The following is an 18,821-nucleotide window of genomic DNA, read 5'->3' as shown; positions in this document are numbered from 1 at the left end:
TTTATAAATTGAAAATTAACATGTTATTCTTATAGAGAATAATTAAACTGTTGTCGCTTGCTTCTCTATGGAGATATTTTAATGACATTTTGAAATTTTGTTTACTTCATACTAAGCTATCAAGTATCAACATTTCAATAAAAACCCCTCTATTTTCTTCCCTGTAGCAGCAAACTTAAGTACTCATCAAAATAAATGATTTTTAAATAGTAAATAGATCTAAAAATTTTATTTAAGGGAATAATTTAGTGGAATTCCAGCCAGGTAGATGAAAATTTGCTTAGTCTGCATGTTTGCTGCGGCATGAGTATTTTATGTTTTGTTCCAGACTACAGTAGACTCCCTCTTATCCGGACTCCTCGGGACCGAGGCCAGTCCGGATAAAGGTTTTTTCAGTTAAACCGATGTCCCAAAAACTTGTTAAAACGGACTGTTTAAATGCATACTGTATAAGCCAATAATGGTTATTACGTATTTAGATATGTGATCACTGGTCTCAAATCTTTCCCACGAGAACAGTCGTTTCAGTACCGCCCACTTCCTGCCGATCTAGACCGGTTAAACCGATAGCGCATCAATTATGTTATGTTGCAGTAGTATATAGATTATTTATCATGTCAACGGATGACGTTCACTCGGATTAGTAGATAGTATTACCTCCTCTTCGTAACATCAGGGTAATAAAAGTGATCTGGCGCGGGGACGGCGATCTCGTGTGGCGACCTTGTGTAGTCAGGACAGTGGGTTAGCGGGTCCGTTGTGTAATGTCAAGTGCAGTTGCAATGTGGATAGCGGGTTATTAGTTCAAGGTGTGTGCAGTTCAAGGTAACCCAAAACTGCAATTTGGACCAGTTTCCAACATGATCTTCAACATCCTGTTCGAGTTTGATTCGATCACCGAGGGGAAAGAAGCTCTGGCGACGCTAAGACGCCACTTTGAGGTCCTACCATCGAAGATATAAGAAGTGGTAGAAGACGTCACCAGCTATTCACAGGTAAATAAGGTAGTGGAATAAAACACAATTTCTGTTAATATGTGTCTATATTTTGTCTCATTGAAAAATTATAACATTTGGAGAGCAGTTAGTGACGCAGGTACATTTCACCTTGTAATTCCCGTTAGCCAGCGTATCCACATCCAATTGGGACAGAGTTTGTCCAAAGCGTTTTGGTAAATAAAACCATCCTCACAAGGTTGTCCACCTGTACCTCCAAAATAATGCTAATGCCGTATTGAGCATGGCTGTGTAACCGTGCCGCCGTAATTACGAAGCCAGCAGGTTTGGTAAGCTCAGTCATGGCAATCCTAGAGGGTCCCTCGACAACCTCTAGCTTGTTCAGTTTAGCACGGAGATCAGACATGGTTCTGAAACATATAAACCGGTTAGAGTGTGTGCCGCGACTGTGTCACCCGCCGGCTTGCTGCCTTGTGTTTGGAAACCGGGGTTTATTTATCTAGTACTGAACGAACTTTATGAATGCTAAATGAGCTTTGTAGTATTGTCCGAATAAAATTTGATAATATAGAGCAGTTGTTAAAAGATAGTGATGAACAAACGTAGTCAAAGTAAACATGAGAAAATAACAACCTTGTATCCTAAGAAACCAAAACAAGCCTGCGACCTAGATCCAGCACTACGGTAAACTCGCTCTAAACAGACGAATGACGGTAGTAATATTATAAATCTGATAATGTTACAAGGCGTAACTACTCTATATTTTCCCACCGAATGTCAAAACTCCGATACCAGCCAAAACCGTAAAAGTATTTGATGTTAAAAATACTCTGTAACAACTAGGCAGTGAACGGTAATATTCTTTGTAAACCAGATAAACTACTGTATTTTGTCAATGCTATAGTTGATGTCAAAACTCATACAACACATGTAAACCAAGACACACCAATATCCACAGTAATAAAAACGCCGATCCTCAGGGACAAACTGTACTCTAAACTAAACAACTAATCTGTTACAGCTGGAAGAATGTCGGCAGCTATGCGCCACGAATCTTTGATTTGTTACCGCGGCGGAAAGAGACGGACAGAGGGACAGGGCCCGCCTTCAAAAAAACAGTGTACGACGCTCTGCTCTATACTCAATTCCCCCTTTGCTGAAGCCACGCCCAGACACGTCCGAGCCGTCACACACACCACACACCTCTACAGCACCACCACGTATGCCGTCGCCAATTGTGATACCTGACGACGATGATGAATTGACAGAAGAGCTCGACGAATTGATGTCGTCATTATCATCGTCGTCAGGATATAACAGTTTAGACGATAACGATATAATCGATTTATTCAAATAAAAATAAATGTACTGTTGTTTACTGTTATTGTTACTTTCACAACCCAAAAGTAGTGTAGTGTAACTAGAAACCAGAAAACAAGAGGTCTGTAAACCAAATAAAGTTTGGCATGCATCATAAAAGTACAATGGTCAAACTCACAAAACCCATATCGTAAAAATCATGCTTCAGCTTTTTGTTTATAAAAAACGCGTGTATACACAAAACCACGCTGAAACCTACAAATAAAACCGAGCCGCGCAGTAAACATGATAAATACCGTTGACTTACAGACTTATGGCAGTAATTGGAAAAATATAAAGCCTCTTGAGTTACAACCGCCAGCACAATTTGCAAAAGAAAAATACCCAAGCAGACTGTGGCAGTTCACAAAACTACCAACTATCGTTAATTCTCACAAAACCTTTTTTACTTTTAAATAGAAGTGAAATGAATTTAGTAGTTTTACAGACGTAAATTGGAGGCTGAAAGCTACGCATTGCTGTCCAGGGTCGAAATGGCAGCTATAGTTGTAATTAAATTTTTCCAGTCCAAGTACCGGAAATCGCTTATTTACTTAAAACATTTATATGTATTACTAGCTGTACCCGCTGGCTTCGCCCCGTTTAACTTCATAAGTATTCGCATGGCTCATTCACGTCCTGGTTGAAGTTCGTTCGCTGCGCTCACTTGCCTTCAGGTTAGCTCGTTCGCTACGCTAACTCGCCTCCAGGTTGAAGTTCGTTCGCTACGCTCACTCACCTTTTGGTTGGAAATTAGCCGTTGTCAAAAATTAATAGTGCTGCACCCTGTTGGTAATCCTTGTAACTTTTATGCTATTGCACATCATAGAACAGAACCAACTTGTTTAATTGAAACAGCTGTTAAGATTCATTAATTCCTTTTAAATATGAAAAATCATAAGATTAACATGGGGAACTACAGAGCCACTGGGGCGGAGCCCGAAAGGGTTTTTGAGATAAGAATATGCTTTAATGTTAATCGGGAATGTGAGCTATCATCATGCCAAATTTCAACCCAATCCGTCCAGTAGTTTATGCGTGATTGAGCAACAAACACACACACAAACATACACACAAACATACACACAAACTCACAAACTTTCAGATTTATAATATTAGTAAGATAAGATAAGATAAGATTAAATATACAAACAATTATATCCTTAATGAATTGCAATAGACCGCTGCCTAGCAATTATGTAGTAATTATGTATATTTCATGTCATTTAATTAATTATTTAGTATTAAGTTTCTTAAAATCTTAACTTCTATTCATCCTAACAATCACTCCCCAGAGAGGCTGGCCTAATATTCATTTCCCTAATTTATATAATTTCATTAATCTGTTTAATTATTCATTAATAATATTCATTCCATATCCTGTATATTTTTTTTACAAAGCCCACAACTTAGTTAGGCCTATTTATTAAATATGTAAGAGAATTGCAATACATCAAAATTTCTTATAATATCATTTCAAAATTAGTCCTTAAGGAATCAAAATTTAAGAAGCAGTGAAAGTGATCCCATGTGTTTAACAATGAATGATGTGAACATTGAGATTGAAAGAGAAGGAAGCCATTGGAGTAGTTGAAACTGTTTGTTAGAAGGAGTCCAAATTTTATCTAAATCAAATTCATTTATCAAGAAGACCAGTTTATATCAAGTTATATCACAGTAGCCTAAACCTCAAGAGGACTCAACTCCATCATTGTTATTTTCAAAATTAAGTATGAACTTTCTTTTAAACTCTTTTAATTCAGTGCTAATTGGACTTACCTTTTGGACAACACCAAAATTAGATTTTTCACTGTTGGGATTTGTAAGTTTAACACCTTAATTAGGACTATTTGGACACTATTAAATTTATTAATTCTTAGCATTCAAGCCAGCACGACACCCTACCCTGAGATATATCACATCTAAATTATTTGAACCTTTATTCAAATTTATCTTTTATTTCATTTTAATTTCAACCCCACACACCATTGTCAGTCCTATCATTGTAACATCAAGCATTTTCTCATTGCATGTTTGTTCATTTGTTTAAATAAAACACCTTTTGTAATTCATATATCTTTGTTAACTTATTAACTTTAAACATTTATAGAATAGGCCTAGCCTAAATGAATATTGTAAGGTGAGTTTACAAATTTATGTATTACTATTTTGGCTGATTCCTTTAAATATTTTTTCACATAACCTTAAAGCATTTGCCTTGATTAGTGTGCATTTCTTATATATATTCATACATATGCATATCTTATATGCATTTATACTTGGCTTAAAAAAAACGTACTATGTATATGGTCGCCATTTCATAAAAAGTATAGTTTACAATGGATTTCCCAGTGAACAGCTTAAGTGTGCGATGAAGTTGAAAAATATGCAATGTACAGACTTCTCTATTTAACATACACTGTAAATAATACATGTGATTAGAATTTTTTCCATTTGTTTTGATTTTATTTTCATAATTAATTAGTTGTTATTTTGTCACCAGCATAGCAACCCGTTAAACCCACGTTAGTTTTTAAAATTTGTAATTCTTTTTTATGTCTTTTTAGTCCATTTTAATTTATAAAGGCATTCTGTAGATCGACAGGAAAATACATTTCCACCGATATGCTGATAATTTCTCTGTGATGTTCACGAGCTGAGAAAAAGGTTGTAAACAATAAAAACCAAAGTGTAATAATAAGGATAATATGATAAGGACTGACCAAGTATATCTTTATAAAGAACAGGGGTTTCTCAATGAGCTGCAGACAAGACAAATTTTCCTGGCTTTTGTAGCAAGTTGTTTATAAAAAATTGTTGTAAGATTGTATGATTTTTAAAGAAATAAAATAAATCCCTTAAACTGGTGACAAGTTGAAGGGGAGATACAACTAGCCGTAGGTACCACTAGACGTAGGTATAACTAGACGTAGGTACAAGTAGGCGTAGGTACAACTAGTCGTAGGTACAAGTAGTCGTAGGTACAAGTAGTCGTAGGTACAAGTAGACGCAGACATATGAGGTACAAGTACACGGTGGCGTACCCGACTAGTTGTACCTGCAGATTTTTAAGAGGTACAACTAGACGTCCGCACCATCGTCAAGCTGTCCCTACAGCTTTGGACGAGGTATAACTAGACGCCTGTCACCAAAATCACAGAAAACGTACTACTATAACCCAGAATGCCAACCGCATGGTAAAAAGCATTAAGCGGTTTGAGAGAGCTTTGCCTGTCAATCCGTAGGCAGCGCCACCAGCGTTGCTATGCTATTGCATGGCAACGCTGGTGGGGCTGCCTACGGATTGACAGGCAAAGCTCTCTCAAACCGCTTAATGCTTTTTACCATGCGGTTGGCATTCTGGGTATAGTAGTACGTTTTCTGTGCCAAAATGCAGCAGGTAAAACTAGACATTTACCCTAAGGGGGTTGAAGACAACCCTCAATATAAATGACCGGGTCAATGACAATGTACGACCCAGGTTAAAGACGACCAGGGTCACAAAGGTGTCAAGCGTACACCCCTTATTCGACATAAATACCCTCAGCACTCTGTGATCAGCACTCATTGGCTCAGTGCTCAGAGTAGCAGTAACATCTGCGTGCTTTAGCTTTGTACCGGTGTTTGTGACTCGGTGTGATAAATGTTCTTTTGTGACTTTGTTCGTGATGGAGTTTATAGAATGCTCCATTTGTCATGAAGCATATTTTATATCAGTGAAAGCATTAGCGAGACACTAGCAAATGTGTCTTGCTACCAAAGTGTATTCAAAAAAATTCAGCAAGGGCAGGAAACATACTCTATTTACATCGTCTTCTGATGAGGAGGTTGCTCTAAATCATCCGGAAACGTCGTCTAGAGGAAAGAAGCTACGGAACAGCAGCCTGCCACTTGCCGAGAGATTCGAGGAGTCTGCAGCCCTTCAAGTGTCTTCAACCTCCCGACTACCAACTCCAGGAACATCTACAGCTCAGCCTACAAACATCCAACTACAGACGACTCGAAACAGTACCACCACATCAAAGCAGTCTGGAACAGCCCACAAACTGCCTCAACTAAAATGGTAAATGAAAAGAGGTCTACTAAGTTAGCAGTCTGGAACAGCCCACAAACTGCCTCAACTAAAATGGTAAATGAAAAGAGGTCTACTAAGTTGTCGGGATTTTATCATTGACAATCCCAAAGCTTACTACTGTGACACGAAAGCGTTCCTGAGTGTTACATTTCTGGTTGCTGAGAAACTGCTTCGAGAAGAGTTTAAAACATTGCCCAGTCTCAAATACAACATGGTGGTGTTGACAGTCTTCAACCATCAACACGAAGGAACACAAGAAGAATTCAACTTCAAAACATCTACCAGGACAGTCTACGGCGGCAGCGATGATCTCCAAGACATTCTCACCCAAGACGGTGCCAAGCTACTCACTGAGGAGTCTGAATTTGAATACACCAATCGCTTTTGCTCAAGATACAACATATTAACCAATGTTCTCTTGATGATCATTCTATGTGCTTAATAAATAATTGTAAACATTAATTTTGTAAGGAAGTTTTCCCTTTTGAAAGGAGAAAAGTCCCTTTCACTCTACTACGAAATATTTCTAGCTTTTTCCTATCGGGTATTTCCTGGGTTAGTGACAACTCAGACTGTTACAAACTGAACTCATTTATTTTGCGCTATTTACAATATTTACATCAATTTCTTTAAAACATATTATGCCTTCTATTTCAAAGACAACCATCAATCGTCCAGTGTTCACCGTCGTACTGGTCCTTGCGATCCTCTGGAATGCCGTTCCAACGGCGTACTCCCCAGAGAGCAACCTATCGTTGCTGTCGCCTCGCGTCGGCTGTCTGGCTCCAACTGCCCAGCCCTCTAACAGTGATGTCGATTCTGCGGCGCTGTCTCTTGCTGACACCTCTCGTCGGCTGTCTGGCTCCAACTGCCCAGCCTTCAAATAGTGGTGTAGACCTGTAGCAAGCTGCGCTGTCTTCTGCTGACCTTTCTCGTAGGCTGTCTGGCTCCAACTGCCCAGCCTAAAACAGAATCCCCTATTTAATACCGTCCACTATTGTACGGAGTGGAATGGGAAGATTCAAAGGATAGCTGGGGGCTCAACACGCCCATCCAGCCAGTGCGGGCTCAACACGCCCGTGCACTAAGGTACTGGGGGCTCAACACGCCCATCCTGTACCGGAGAAAGGAAAAAGTACTGGGGGCTCAACACGCCCATCCCGTACCGGAGAGAGGGAAAAGTACTGGGGGCTCAGCACGCCCGTCCTGTACCGGAGAAAGGAAAAAGTACTGGGGGCTCAACACGCCCGTCCCGTACCGGAGGGAAAGGTAAAGAAGGAGTGCTGGGGGCTCAACACGCCCGTCCAGCCAGTGCGGGCTCAACACGCCCATGCACTAAGGGATGGGAATAGTACTGGGGGCTCAACACGCCCATCCCGTACCGGAGAGAGGGAAAAGTACTGGGGGCTCAGCACGCCCGTCCTGTACCGGAGGGAAAGGTAAAGAAGGAGCGCTGGGGGCTCAACACGCCCGTCCAGCCAGTGCGAGCTCAACACGCCCATGCACTAAGGGAAAGGGAATAGTACTGGGGGCTCAACACGCCCATCCCGTACCGGAGAGAGGGAAAAGTAATGGGGGCTCAGCACGCCCGTCCTGTACCGGAGGGAAAGGTAAAGAAGGAGCGCTGGGGGCTCAACACGCCCGTCCAGCCAGTGCGGGCTCAACACGCCCATGCACTAAGGGAAAGGGAATAGTACTGGGGGCTCAACACGCCCATCCCGTACCGGAGAGAGGGAAAAGTACTGGGGGCTCAGCACGCCCGTCCTGTACCGGAGAAAGGAAAAAGTACTGGGGGCTCAACACGCCCGTCCTGTACTAGAGGGAAGGGAAAAGTACTGGGGGCTCAGCACGCCCGTCCTGTACCGGAGAAAGGAAAAAGTACTGGGGGCTCAACACGCCCGTCCAGCACCCAGGGAAGGGTCACCGGGGGCTCAACACGCCCATCCGGTGGGGTCGGGCCCGAAGGCCCAACTGACTCTGCTGCCCAAGTGTCCTCCCTTATATGCACGGATTTTACCCCCAAAAGGTGGGGGAAAGTACTCAGTACCGGGCCCTGGTACTGAGCTCCTTCCCCAGCACATTGTCCTGAGAGAATTTACCTGAGTGAAAAGTACTGGGGGAAAAGTGCTGAGGGAAAAGTGCTGAGAGAAAAGTGTTGAGGGAAAAGTACTGAGGGAAAAGTGCTGAGGGAAAACGGCTCAATTCTATGTATACTATGATCACTTCGTTACACTCCCCTCTTTCTTTAATAACGTCAAGAAAGACTCAGACTTATTCTGAGTCAAGATTTTCAACCATCTTATTAATACCTCTTATTTACATTTTTTTGTTTCAAAAATACCAATGACACTAATTTACCTGACCTCCTTGGCCATTAGGTAAAATAACCAATACTCAACATATAACAAATTATACTCTTCATTTTGCAGTTCACATAGCTACAAACAGTAACGAAAAAGTTTTATCCAAAAAATCAAAACAAAATGGCATAATTTCCCTAAACAAAATAATCTCCTTAAAAAAATCCCTTCTAAACTGAATTTCTTTCTACGAACAAACCTTTCTTACTTTTTTGACATATCACCCTTTTTTTTCTAACACAATTACTTCATATTATCTTTTGTTTTCCAATATTTTATTCCAGTCGTCCTGTCTCTGAATTTTCTTACAATATTGCGGATTCTCACCTTATCACTAGTACTCACGGCTACTGTACTACTTCCTGTTTGTTCGGTTGAAGGTCCTGGGAGACTGTATCCTCCCTTTATGAAAGATGATAGGGCTTTCCTCCCGTCTGTTACATTGCCACTGACAGGAAGGCCGAATTTCTTCAGCTCCTCTATTAGTTCTGCCTTCTTTAGGGTGTAGATCCATCCTACTCGGGGATTCCGTCTTGTTTCCTCAGGAATGCTCTCTGTCTCTGAATCAGTCATTATGTTGGCGTATTGGTCCTCCTGGGTATAACAATGAATTATTTTCATAAACAAGTATCAAATAACTAAAAGTAATAACTTAGAGCTCGTTCCTTTGTTCCTCACAAACTTTCACTTTTTCAAAGTTCTTAATTCCTTGAGTCAATTTGTACTGAGTTGTCACTATTATAGTCTCTGTTCGGGCGCCAAAATTATGTAAGGAAGTTTTCCCTTTTGAAAGGAGAAAAGTCCCTTTCACTCTACTACAAAATATTTCTAGCTTTTTCCTATCGGGTATTTCCTGGGTTAGTGACAACTCAGACTGTTACAAACTGAACTCATTTATTTTGCGCTATTTACAATATTTACATCAATTTCTTTAAAACATATTATGCCTTCTATTTCAAAGACAACCATCAATCGTCCAGTGTTCACCGTCGTACTGGTCCTTGCGATCCTCTGGAATGCCGTTCCAACGGCGTACTCCCCAGAGAGCAACCTATCGTTGCTGTCGCCTCGCGTCGGCTGTCTGGCTCCAACTGCCCAGCCCTCTAACAGTGATGTCGATTCTGCGGCGCTGTCTCTTGCTGACACCTCTCGTCGGCTGTCTGGCTCCAACTGCCCAGCCTTCAAATAGTGGTGTAGACCTGTAGCAAGCTGCGCTGTCTTCTGCTGACCTTTCTCGTAGGCTGTCTGGCTCCAACTGCCCAGCCTAAAACAGAATCCCCTATTTAATACCGTCCACTATTGTACGGAGTGGAATGGGAAGATGCAAAGGATAGCTGGGGGCTCAACACGCCCATCCAGCCAGTGCGGGCTCAACACGCCCGTGCACTAAGGTACTGGGGGCTCAACACGCCCATCCTGTACCGGAGAAAGGAAAAAGTACTGGGGGCTCAACACGCCCATCCCGTACCGGAGAGAGGGAAAAGTACTGGGGGCTCAGCACGCCCGTCCTGTACCGGAGAAAGGAAAAAGTACTGGGGGCTCAACACGCCCGTCCCGTACCGGAGGGAAAGGTAAAGAAGGAGTGCTGGGGGCTCAACACGCCCGTCCAGCCAGTGCGGGCTCAACACGCCCATGCACTAAGGGATGGGAATAGTACTGGGGGCTCAACACGCCCATCCCGTACCGGAGAGAGGGAAAAGTACTGGGGGCTCAGCACGCCCGTCCTGTACCGGAGGGAAAGGTAAAGAAGGAGCGCTGGGGGCTCAACACGCCCGTCCAGCCAGTGCGAGCTCAACACGCCCATGCACTAAGGGAAAGGGAATAGTACTGGGGGCTCAACACGCCCATCCCGTACCGGAGAGAGGGAAAAGTAATGGGGGCTCAGCACGCCCGTCCTGTACCGGAGGGAAAGGTAAAGAAGGAGCGCTTGGGGCTCAACACGCCCGTCCAGCCAGTGCGGGCTCAACACGCCCATGCACTAAGGGAAAGGGAATAGTACTGGGGGCTCAACACGCCCATCCCGTACCGGAGAGAGGGAAAAGTACTGGGGGCTCAGCACGCCCGTCCTGTACCGGAGAAAGGAAAAAGTACTGGGGGCTCAACACGCCCGTCCTGTACTAGAGGGAAGGGAAAAGTACTGGGGGCTCAGCACGCCCGTCCTGTACCGGAGAAAGGAAAAAGTACTGGGGGCTCAACACGCCCGTCCAGCACCCAGGGAAGGGTCACAGGGGGCTCAACACGCCCATCCGGTGGGGTCGGGCCCGAAGGCCCAACTGACTGCTGCCCAAGTGTCCTCCCTTATATGCACGGATTTTACCCCCAAAAGGTGGGGGAAAGTACTCAGTACCGGGCCCTGGTACTGAGCTCCTTCCCCAGCATATTGTCCTGAGAGAATTTACCTGAGTGAAAAGTACTGGGGGAAAAGTGCTGAGGGAAAAGTGCTGAGAGAAAAGTGTTGAGGGAAAAGTACTGAGGGAAAAGTGCTGAGGGAAAAGTGCTGAGGGAAAACGGCTCAATTCTATGTATACTATGATCACTTCGTTACAATTTAACTGTTTATCCCTACTCCTGCACTGTCCCAAATGAGGTCCCTCCCAACTCACTGCATCGAGGCTCAACCACACAAGATCGCCGTCTCCGCGCCAGATTACTTTTATTGCTAACAGACCCAATTCTTTGGGATATCCTTTTATCTCTCGTGATTAGTTTGGACAAAGGCTAGTATTAGTATTTAAACTTTGTGATGCGAATTGATGTTCCCAACAGCTGTAAATCATGTTTGATGATTAGGTTGTGGTAAGAAGGGGTGAATCCTTGGCAAATACTGCTGCAAGTTAATAGAAAGTGTTGAACATTTGTACAAGGCCAGCAACAAGTCTTCATCAGTTTCGATCAAAATAAATTTGATTAAACTTTGCTATCTACTCAGTGTGTTCAAGATTTCCAGGTATTTATTGTAGTCCTCGATAGATATCCCCTATCAGTTTGGCAATGTCTTCTTTAGTTACATTGTGATCCGCATGCCAAATTCCCTACTTCTAGTCACTGCTTCGAACAAGTCTGATGAACGAGAGCAGTTGCCCCTTCCTCCACTTTCTACGTCACACATTTTCTACGTCCAAACTACTTTACTCCATCTCTGTCTGTAGATCGACTTCAATAAGTTCATATTTGAGACCGCAGAAATATAATGACAGAACCTGATTTATAATTAGCAGGAGCATCAACTTTGCTTCACAACCTTTTTTAAACACTGTGTGAGACTAATCGAACCGTGAGTAATGGGAACTGGCTAGAATAAAAGTGGATGGATGAATTAAAACCCGACGTTAGCCTAATATTTAAACTAGCTTGTTTGGAGCTTGATGGAGGACTTTATTTACAGACAGCATTCATACACGAGTTGGGCAAAACCAATAATTTGACAACGCCAGCTTTTTGACCTGGCTTCATACCTTTTGGTTTAAAATGTTTAGGCGAATACAGAGAAAATCCTGTCAATGAAATTTACAGTTTTCCAAAGTGTGAGATTAGAAAATCAATATTTTTCTTCATCTTAACTCTATTGTGTAACTCTTTCATAATTTGTATCACGTTTTAGGGAGAGGTTCAGAATTCATAAGAACCCAAATACATCAAGCATACCCAAAATTCTGGGAATTTCTAACAATGGATTCCTTGATAATAAAAAAAGTCTAGGGATGTGCAATGCATCGAAAATGCATCAAAATTACGATTCGATTCAATTTGATGCATCGAATCGCGATTTGATTCAGTGGTGATCAAAAAACAATTTCATGAGGGAGTCAGTATCCATTACGATTACTAGAAAAATACCGGTATGGATCATAAACATAAACAAATGACGTTGTTTGCCCCAATCCTATACTAATATCATTGAACATATGGTTTGGCAGTTCCATTTAAGCAATTTTAAATAATGTTTATTTTCAGGCCAAAAACGTCATTTGTTTATGTTTATGATCCATACCGGTATTTTTCTAGTATTCGTGGTATCCATATACAAAAAACGCCTGCACAAAGTCAACGCAATACCCGCAATACAGGAGCGGTTTAATTAATTCTTTGCTTGTAAATATTGCTTTAATTGTTTTATAATGTTTTATTTTGACATTGCAAATTATGAGAAGTTTTGTTTGGTGTAACCAGTGTGAGACATGTTTTACTACTGTAATAGCCAAAACAAGCCACTCTAAAATCATTCTAAAAATAACACAGGTCTGAAAAATTTTTACTTGATACTTAACTAGTAATTTTAGGTCTTAGACTGATAAATTTGGTATTTTTTGCCTGCTTTGTATTCCTTGTAGTTTGTAGGTCTGATTCTATCCTCTCATTTTATCAATTTGAACCAATTGAAAGTTTCAGTATAAATATTGCAAATGTTTTTATTTGTTTACGCCAAAACATATCTTTATTTGTAAAATCAATACTATAAAATAGGTAACATGTAGGCAAGTAAAGCAGCTCACTGACATTTCCAGCAATACAGGTTCTTCTAATATATGATTGAAAATAAATATTTTTTCACTTAAAATTCATATTATGTCATATATATGATAAGGCCTAATACCACATCAACAAAACTTTGCTTTACACAAATGTGGTAAATTTTAATTAGCCTATTGTTACTTCACTCCATTGACATGTATGAATAGAAAAATGCGTATTGCTTTGAATCGACATGTTGCTTCGAATCGAAGATTTTTTGCTGCTTCGCACACCCCTAAAAGTCTAAGGATGATTATGCTATGCTCACACATAACATAACCCAGCAGTAAGTAGTCTTACTGTTTTGAGGTTTGGCCTGAAAATCCTGGATCATCCATTGGTGCACTTGGCCATCTGACACCCTAAGCCACAGTCCACAGTCTCTAAACCTATAAAAATTTTCTGCCAATGATAAGAATAAGGGCCTAATGTTCCAATTCTCTTTTCCTACAGTGTGCCTAAATCCCAGTTAAAGCAATCATGATTTTTCTTGAGATTTCAGGATTAGTTTGGTTATTAAAGTTTGTTACAAAGGTGAAATTTTGTTGTTGTTGCAGATTCATCGGCTGTCTGAAGATAAAATAGACTCATTGAATGATTTACTAAACACTTTTACCTCCAGAATTTCAATGTATGACAGGGTACAGAAAATTCAACCGTCCAAAGTAAAATGTGAAGTTTTGGAGCTTGTCAACATTGAAAATTGTGATCCGAAAAAAATTCAGGTATCCAAAAAAAATCAATTAACATAAAACGATTAGCCAAAGAATAAAGCTTAAAACAATTAATTGTAGTCACTTGTCCATTGAAGTTTCAATAGTCCTAAATTGTTTTACTTTTTTTTATATACATATATTTAATATATTCGGAATCTTGACCAATGCAGCAATATTTCACATACCAATAATTAAATGTTGCTTTAGTTCATTATCATCTATAAAAAGAGTCTTGAAAATATGGTTAAACAGCCACAGCAAGTTTGCAAAATCGGAAATGTCAGATAAGTGCAAGGCCATCTCAAACAATGTAAAAAATATTAATTAAATAAAAATACAAGATAAAATCACCACTATTGTTCAGTCAAACAAAAGATCAAATAATACATGTCTACTCAGTTAGAGGGTTGACAATCTTACTTTCCGTTGTAGTATATTACACAGCATCATAACATAGCCTACTAAGAATATATTAAGACAAAATGTTTTGCTTTTATATGAGAGTAATAGGATTGAGATTGGCTGTATTCTGTCTGGAGCAATGCTCAGCTTTAAGCAAGCAATATACCAGTGTAATGATCAGTACCATTTGTTTCCGCAGTACTATGGCCACTGTGCCTTCAGGTTTGTGGAGATGGAAGGTTCCCTTTTCCCTGCAGAGCTCTCCCTGGGGTTGCTGAGATACAAGGGATTTCTCTTTGCATTCAGTTCTGTTGAAGCTGCTTATACATTCGGAAGAGATCCTGAAAGGTATTATTAGTTTATTTTTATTTAATTTTGTACATTTACTACTAAGCATACTGCACATGGAGATGGGAAGGAGTATGCGAGGTTATAGGGAAAGTAAGTAAACTCTCACAAAAGTAATGCACTTGCAATTGAAAGATTTATGATTTTGCTGACATTATGGATGACAACATAAAGATTGATTGTGATTATGGGAGACAATCATTAAATTACATCATTAAAACATTAAATTACTCAATTAATTCATTACATGGTGTTAAAAACCTTGAGCCTCAAGTTTTATTCCAAAAGCTTAAGCCAATTGGCTTGATCAAAAATCTTAGATTGCACACTCTACCTTTTGGCATATCTTGCTTATTGGGCAGAATGTTGGGGGAGCGAGCTGGTCTAGTGGTTAGAGCACGGGGCTTCGGTGCCTGAGGTCCCGGGTTCAAATCCCACCTAATCAGCAATGGATTTTATCTAAGTGATAATGCCGCAAGCCCTAGGTCTAGCCTGAAGTAATGTGAAAAACAATCCCGGGCTCGTACCTAGCGTCCTAGGACAAAAAAATAAAAAATTTTGGGCAGAATGTTACAATTTATGGAATTTTACTGTGGTTTGAATCCCTTACCATTTGCAAGTAACAGGAGAAATATTATTTTTGATTACAGAAATATGTGCATGTAGCAGTACTGAAAAAGATAAAAAAATTAAAATGGTGTTCAAAACTATATTTAACATACCACTGTGTTCTGTTTTATTTTACTAAATTTTTTAAACCTATATTTTTCTTTAGATATTATCAACAAGGATTGGACCTTGTAGTTCATAGACCAGAACTCATCGTTTTGTTCAATATGGATGAACAAATTCACAACTTGAAACCAACGTAAGTTTTTTTATGCTAGTCTAAGAAACTCAATAATTTGGTGCATGTACCTTGATTGCATAGTCCTGAAATGTGATTTTCATTGTTGAAACATAAACACACACTAATTTAAATATTCTTCAGCTTGGAAATGGAAATGAAGGTTTAACAAATTGTGGCTTCACAAAGATTGTAGTTTTATTCAGCCTCAGAGCTATTCAGATGTTTGACTTACAGTCAGTATACAGTTTCAGTACAGTTTTAGTGTGTTATTATAAGGGATTTGTACTTTTCAGATCCAAAACCCCAACATCTGCTATGATCCAGAAGTGTGACTCACAAACACAGACAGACACTCACCCTGTGGAGCACCAGCTAGATCCCTCGTACTCTTGGAACATCTGGGACTACAAGAGACAAGCTGTACAACTGGTCAGTCACTAACAATAACACTACTTACAACCATTAGCTATTAAGCTATATACCATCAATGTTCAAGTCAGATATTCTATCTTAGAGTTTCAAAGCTAAAATAATATTTTTTTCCGAAAGCTGAGATCTTGTGTCAATTGAAATATTTGGATCACTTGAAAAATATTAGGCATACTCACCTTATAAATGCTATCAAACAACTTGTCAAACTGAGTCCTATCCCAATGCTTTCTAGTCACATTATTAAAGAGTTTGTGTTGCATAGGTCAGATCCAAAAAATAAATTTCTTTGGATTAGACTAAAACTTATCTGTGTTTGTTTTTTTAACAGTCAGAATAGACAAAAGTCAGAATATTCATTGTCCCTGACGGCATTTTCAACCAACAAAGGGTAGAGTTGGGAAGAGAGAGTCTTCATGTCACAATTCAAATCCCCATTAGGACCCCTGAAGACTCTCTTTCCCACTCAACCCATTCTTGGTGAAATCTTCAAAATTTTGTGTACAGTCGACGACAGTATTTTGATTTATTTTTATTTTTGTTTGTGCCGGAATGTACTCTATATTACTTCCTTGACCATATTAAATTAATCAGATAGTTTTATCTTCTTTTATGTTTTAAGACACAAAATATAATTCTTTGAAGTAACACTGAGATGCTATGAAAATTTAGCTACAGTAGACTCCCTCTTATCCGGACTCCTCGGGACCGAGGCTTGTCCGGATAACGGTTTTTCTGGTTAAACCGACATTCTCAAAAACTCGTTAAAACAGACCGTTTAAATGCATATCGTATACATTATTTGACTTAAATTTAGGAGAGCATTGTATTTAGACACGTGATCACTGGTCTCAAATCTTTCCCACGAGAACAGTCGTTTCAGTACCACCCACTTCCTACAGATCTAGTCCAGTTAAACCGATGTGCTGATAAAAATTGTCCTGTTAGAGAGATGTCATTTTCCACCGAGTGTAGTCTTGGTGAACGGATGTCCGGTCAAAAGGTGTCTGGATAAGAGGGAGTCTACTGTATATGGGTACAAATTACTTGTTAATCTTTGTCCCAGTATCAGTTACTTATATAAAAGTGATTTTGTTACATAGCTTATCAAAAGGCTATAATATAACTTTTCTTGATTTCTTGGATTTCAATTTCTAAACATAAAAAGTGCAACCAAGCAAGAGTAAATTGTGTATAGCTCAAAGCAAACTTATGAAACATAATAGGGGGTACCCGAAAATACCGGAATAGCATTGCCCTGGACAGAGCTTACATAGTACGTGTTTCAGCCTGTAGGCGTGTATAGCACAACTCATTGCCAGTTCAGTGAGTGGTTGTTTTGGTCTGTAGTGGCCGTTTTTGTTGGCCCAATTTTTTCTAGTGATTTGTTTTTTTGCAATGGCAAGTAAAAAAGTGAACAACTAGCACTAGCATGTGTCAAGTTTTGTTTTCTATTGGGTAAAAATGCTGATGAAACTGTTTAAAGGTTGAAAACAGCTTAAAAAGTTGAAATTTACGACCCAGAAACATAGCAACTCAATGGAAAATGCTGTTAGGTCAAATTAAACATAAAAACAATGCTGAATTGTTTTTCCGATGCCAAAGGCATTATTCACTTGAAGATTGTTCTCCAAGGTTATACCATGAATAAGACCAAAATTTGTCTCTATTGAAAATTCTATTGAAGTTTTACAATGATTGCACAACAGTATTCAACAAAAATATAAAGATATTTGACATTTTTAACACTTTAACCTCCATTTACATTACTCTCCATTTGAAGCTTACTGGTCCCAACTGTTTTTCCATTTCTCAAAACAAATTTCTAAAGTCATATTTTGAGATGGCCGCCAGCTTGTCCCTCGTTTTTATGCATGGTTAAAAATGTCACATGGAGCCAGGTCAGGTGAATAAGAAGCGTGGGATAGCACAACCATCTCGTTTTTAGCCAAAAAACGAGTAAACATCAGTGGATGTGTGTGCAGGTGCATTGTCATGGTAGAAGAACCAGTCTCCTTTCTGCCACAGATCAAGTCTTTAACCCTTAGAGTGCCAGGCGAGAAATAAAAGTAAAGCTCAAAAAATGCCGATGATTTTTCCCGAAGGTCACGCTAAAAATGCCGAGCGCGATCTGGCGATTTTTAGGTTAAAATTTCGTAAAAATCGAATTTTTGATATTTCGACCAACGAAAATCGATGTATCGCATCTAGTAACTTTCGACTCAATGTTAATATATGGGTTAAAAGAATCCGAGTATCCATTCGGTTGTTATGACAACTGTTCGATCATTACGAAACGTCCGGTCAGCCGGACGTTGGCACTTTTGGCTCGTTCTAAAAACGTCCGGTCGGCCGGACGTCGGCACTTTTGGCTCGTTTTAAAAACGTCCGGTTCCCCGGACGTTGGCACTCAAAGGGTTAAAAAAATTTGTACACCCTTGTTTTATATTTTAAAAATTAAAATATTTTCTTGGGATTCAATTTCTGTAAACCTAAATTAGTACGAATGGCAGTAATTGTTGTGTGCATTTAGGCTGATATCTGCAAGTCAGCGACCCGCAGCTGTCAGACAGATCACAGCCACAAGAGGCTGCATATCGCAGTACAAGCCAAGCCTTCTCGCAGCACTGGTGTGCAGCATGACAGACACACAGCTACCAACACTCCCGCAGTACGCAGCTACATAGTGGGACTGCGGGGTACTTGGCTGAGAGACCAGTTCATGTCCAACAATATGTGGACACACCTGCCACGCTGTCCACAAACTTGATTTGCTTTCAAAAAACTGATTCTTAATATGCAATAAATTTTAGT

The 18,821-nt window shown here is 40.1% G+C and overlaps 1 protein-coding gene across 3 annotated transcripts in view; it reads left to right on the top strand.

Moving 5' to 3' along the window:
- The window catches only part of LOC128986512 (cilia- and flagella-associated protein 206-like), a 43,256-nt gene extending 24,452 nt beyond the window's left edge, over positions 1–18,804 (top strand). For all 3 annotated transcript variants that reach the window (XM_054406917.1, XM_054406918.1, XM_054406919.1), the window contains 5 exons: positions 13,820–13,987; positions 14,580–14,728; positions 15,504–15,596; positions 15,872–16,007; positions 18,541–18,804. In XM_054406917.1, coding sequence (XP_054262892.1) covers positions 13,820–13,987; positions 14,580–14,728; positions 15,504–15,596; positions 15,872–16,007; positions 18,541–18,777 — 783 coding nt within the window. In that variant the 3' untranslated portion in view covers positions 18,778–18,804. The remainder of the gene's footprint in view (positions 1–13,819; positions 13,988–14,579; positions 14,729–15,503; positions 15,597–15,871; positions 16,008–18,540) is intronic.
- The last annotated feature ends 17 nt before the right edge of the window (positions 18,805–18,821 follow it).

Source organism: Macrosteles quadrilineatus, unplaced genomic scaffold (assembly GCF_028750875.1).
Source record: "Macrosteles quadrilineatus isolate MER2022 unplaced genomic scaffold, UCM_ALF_1.0 Scaffold_2__2_contigs__length_208266976, whole genome shotgun sequence".
Lineage (NCBI taxonomy): Eukaryota > Metazoa > Arthropoda > Insecta > Hemiptera > Cicadellidae > Macrosteles > Macrosteles quadrilineatus.
The sequence above is the reverse complement of the archived record's forward strand: the minus strand, read 5'-3'. Positions and strand labels throughout refer to the sequence as shown.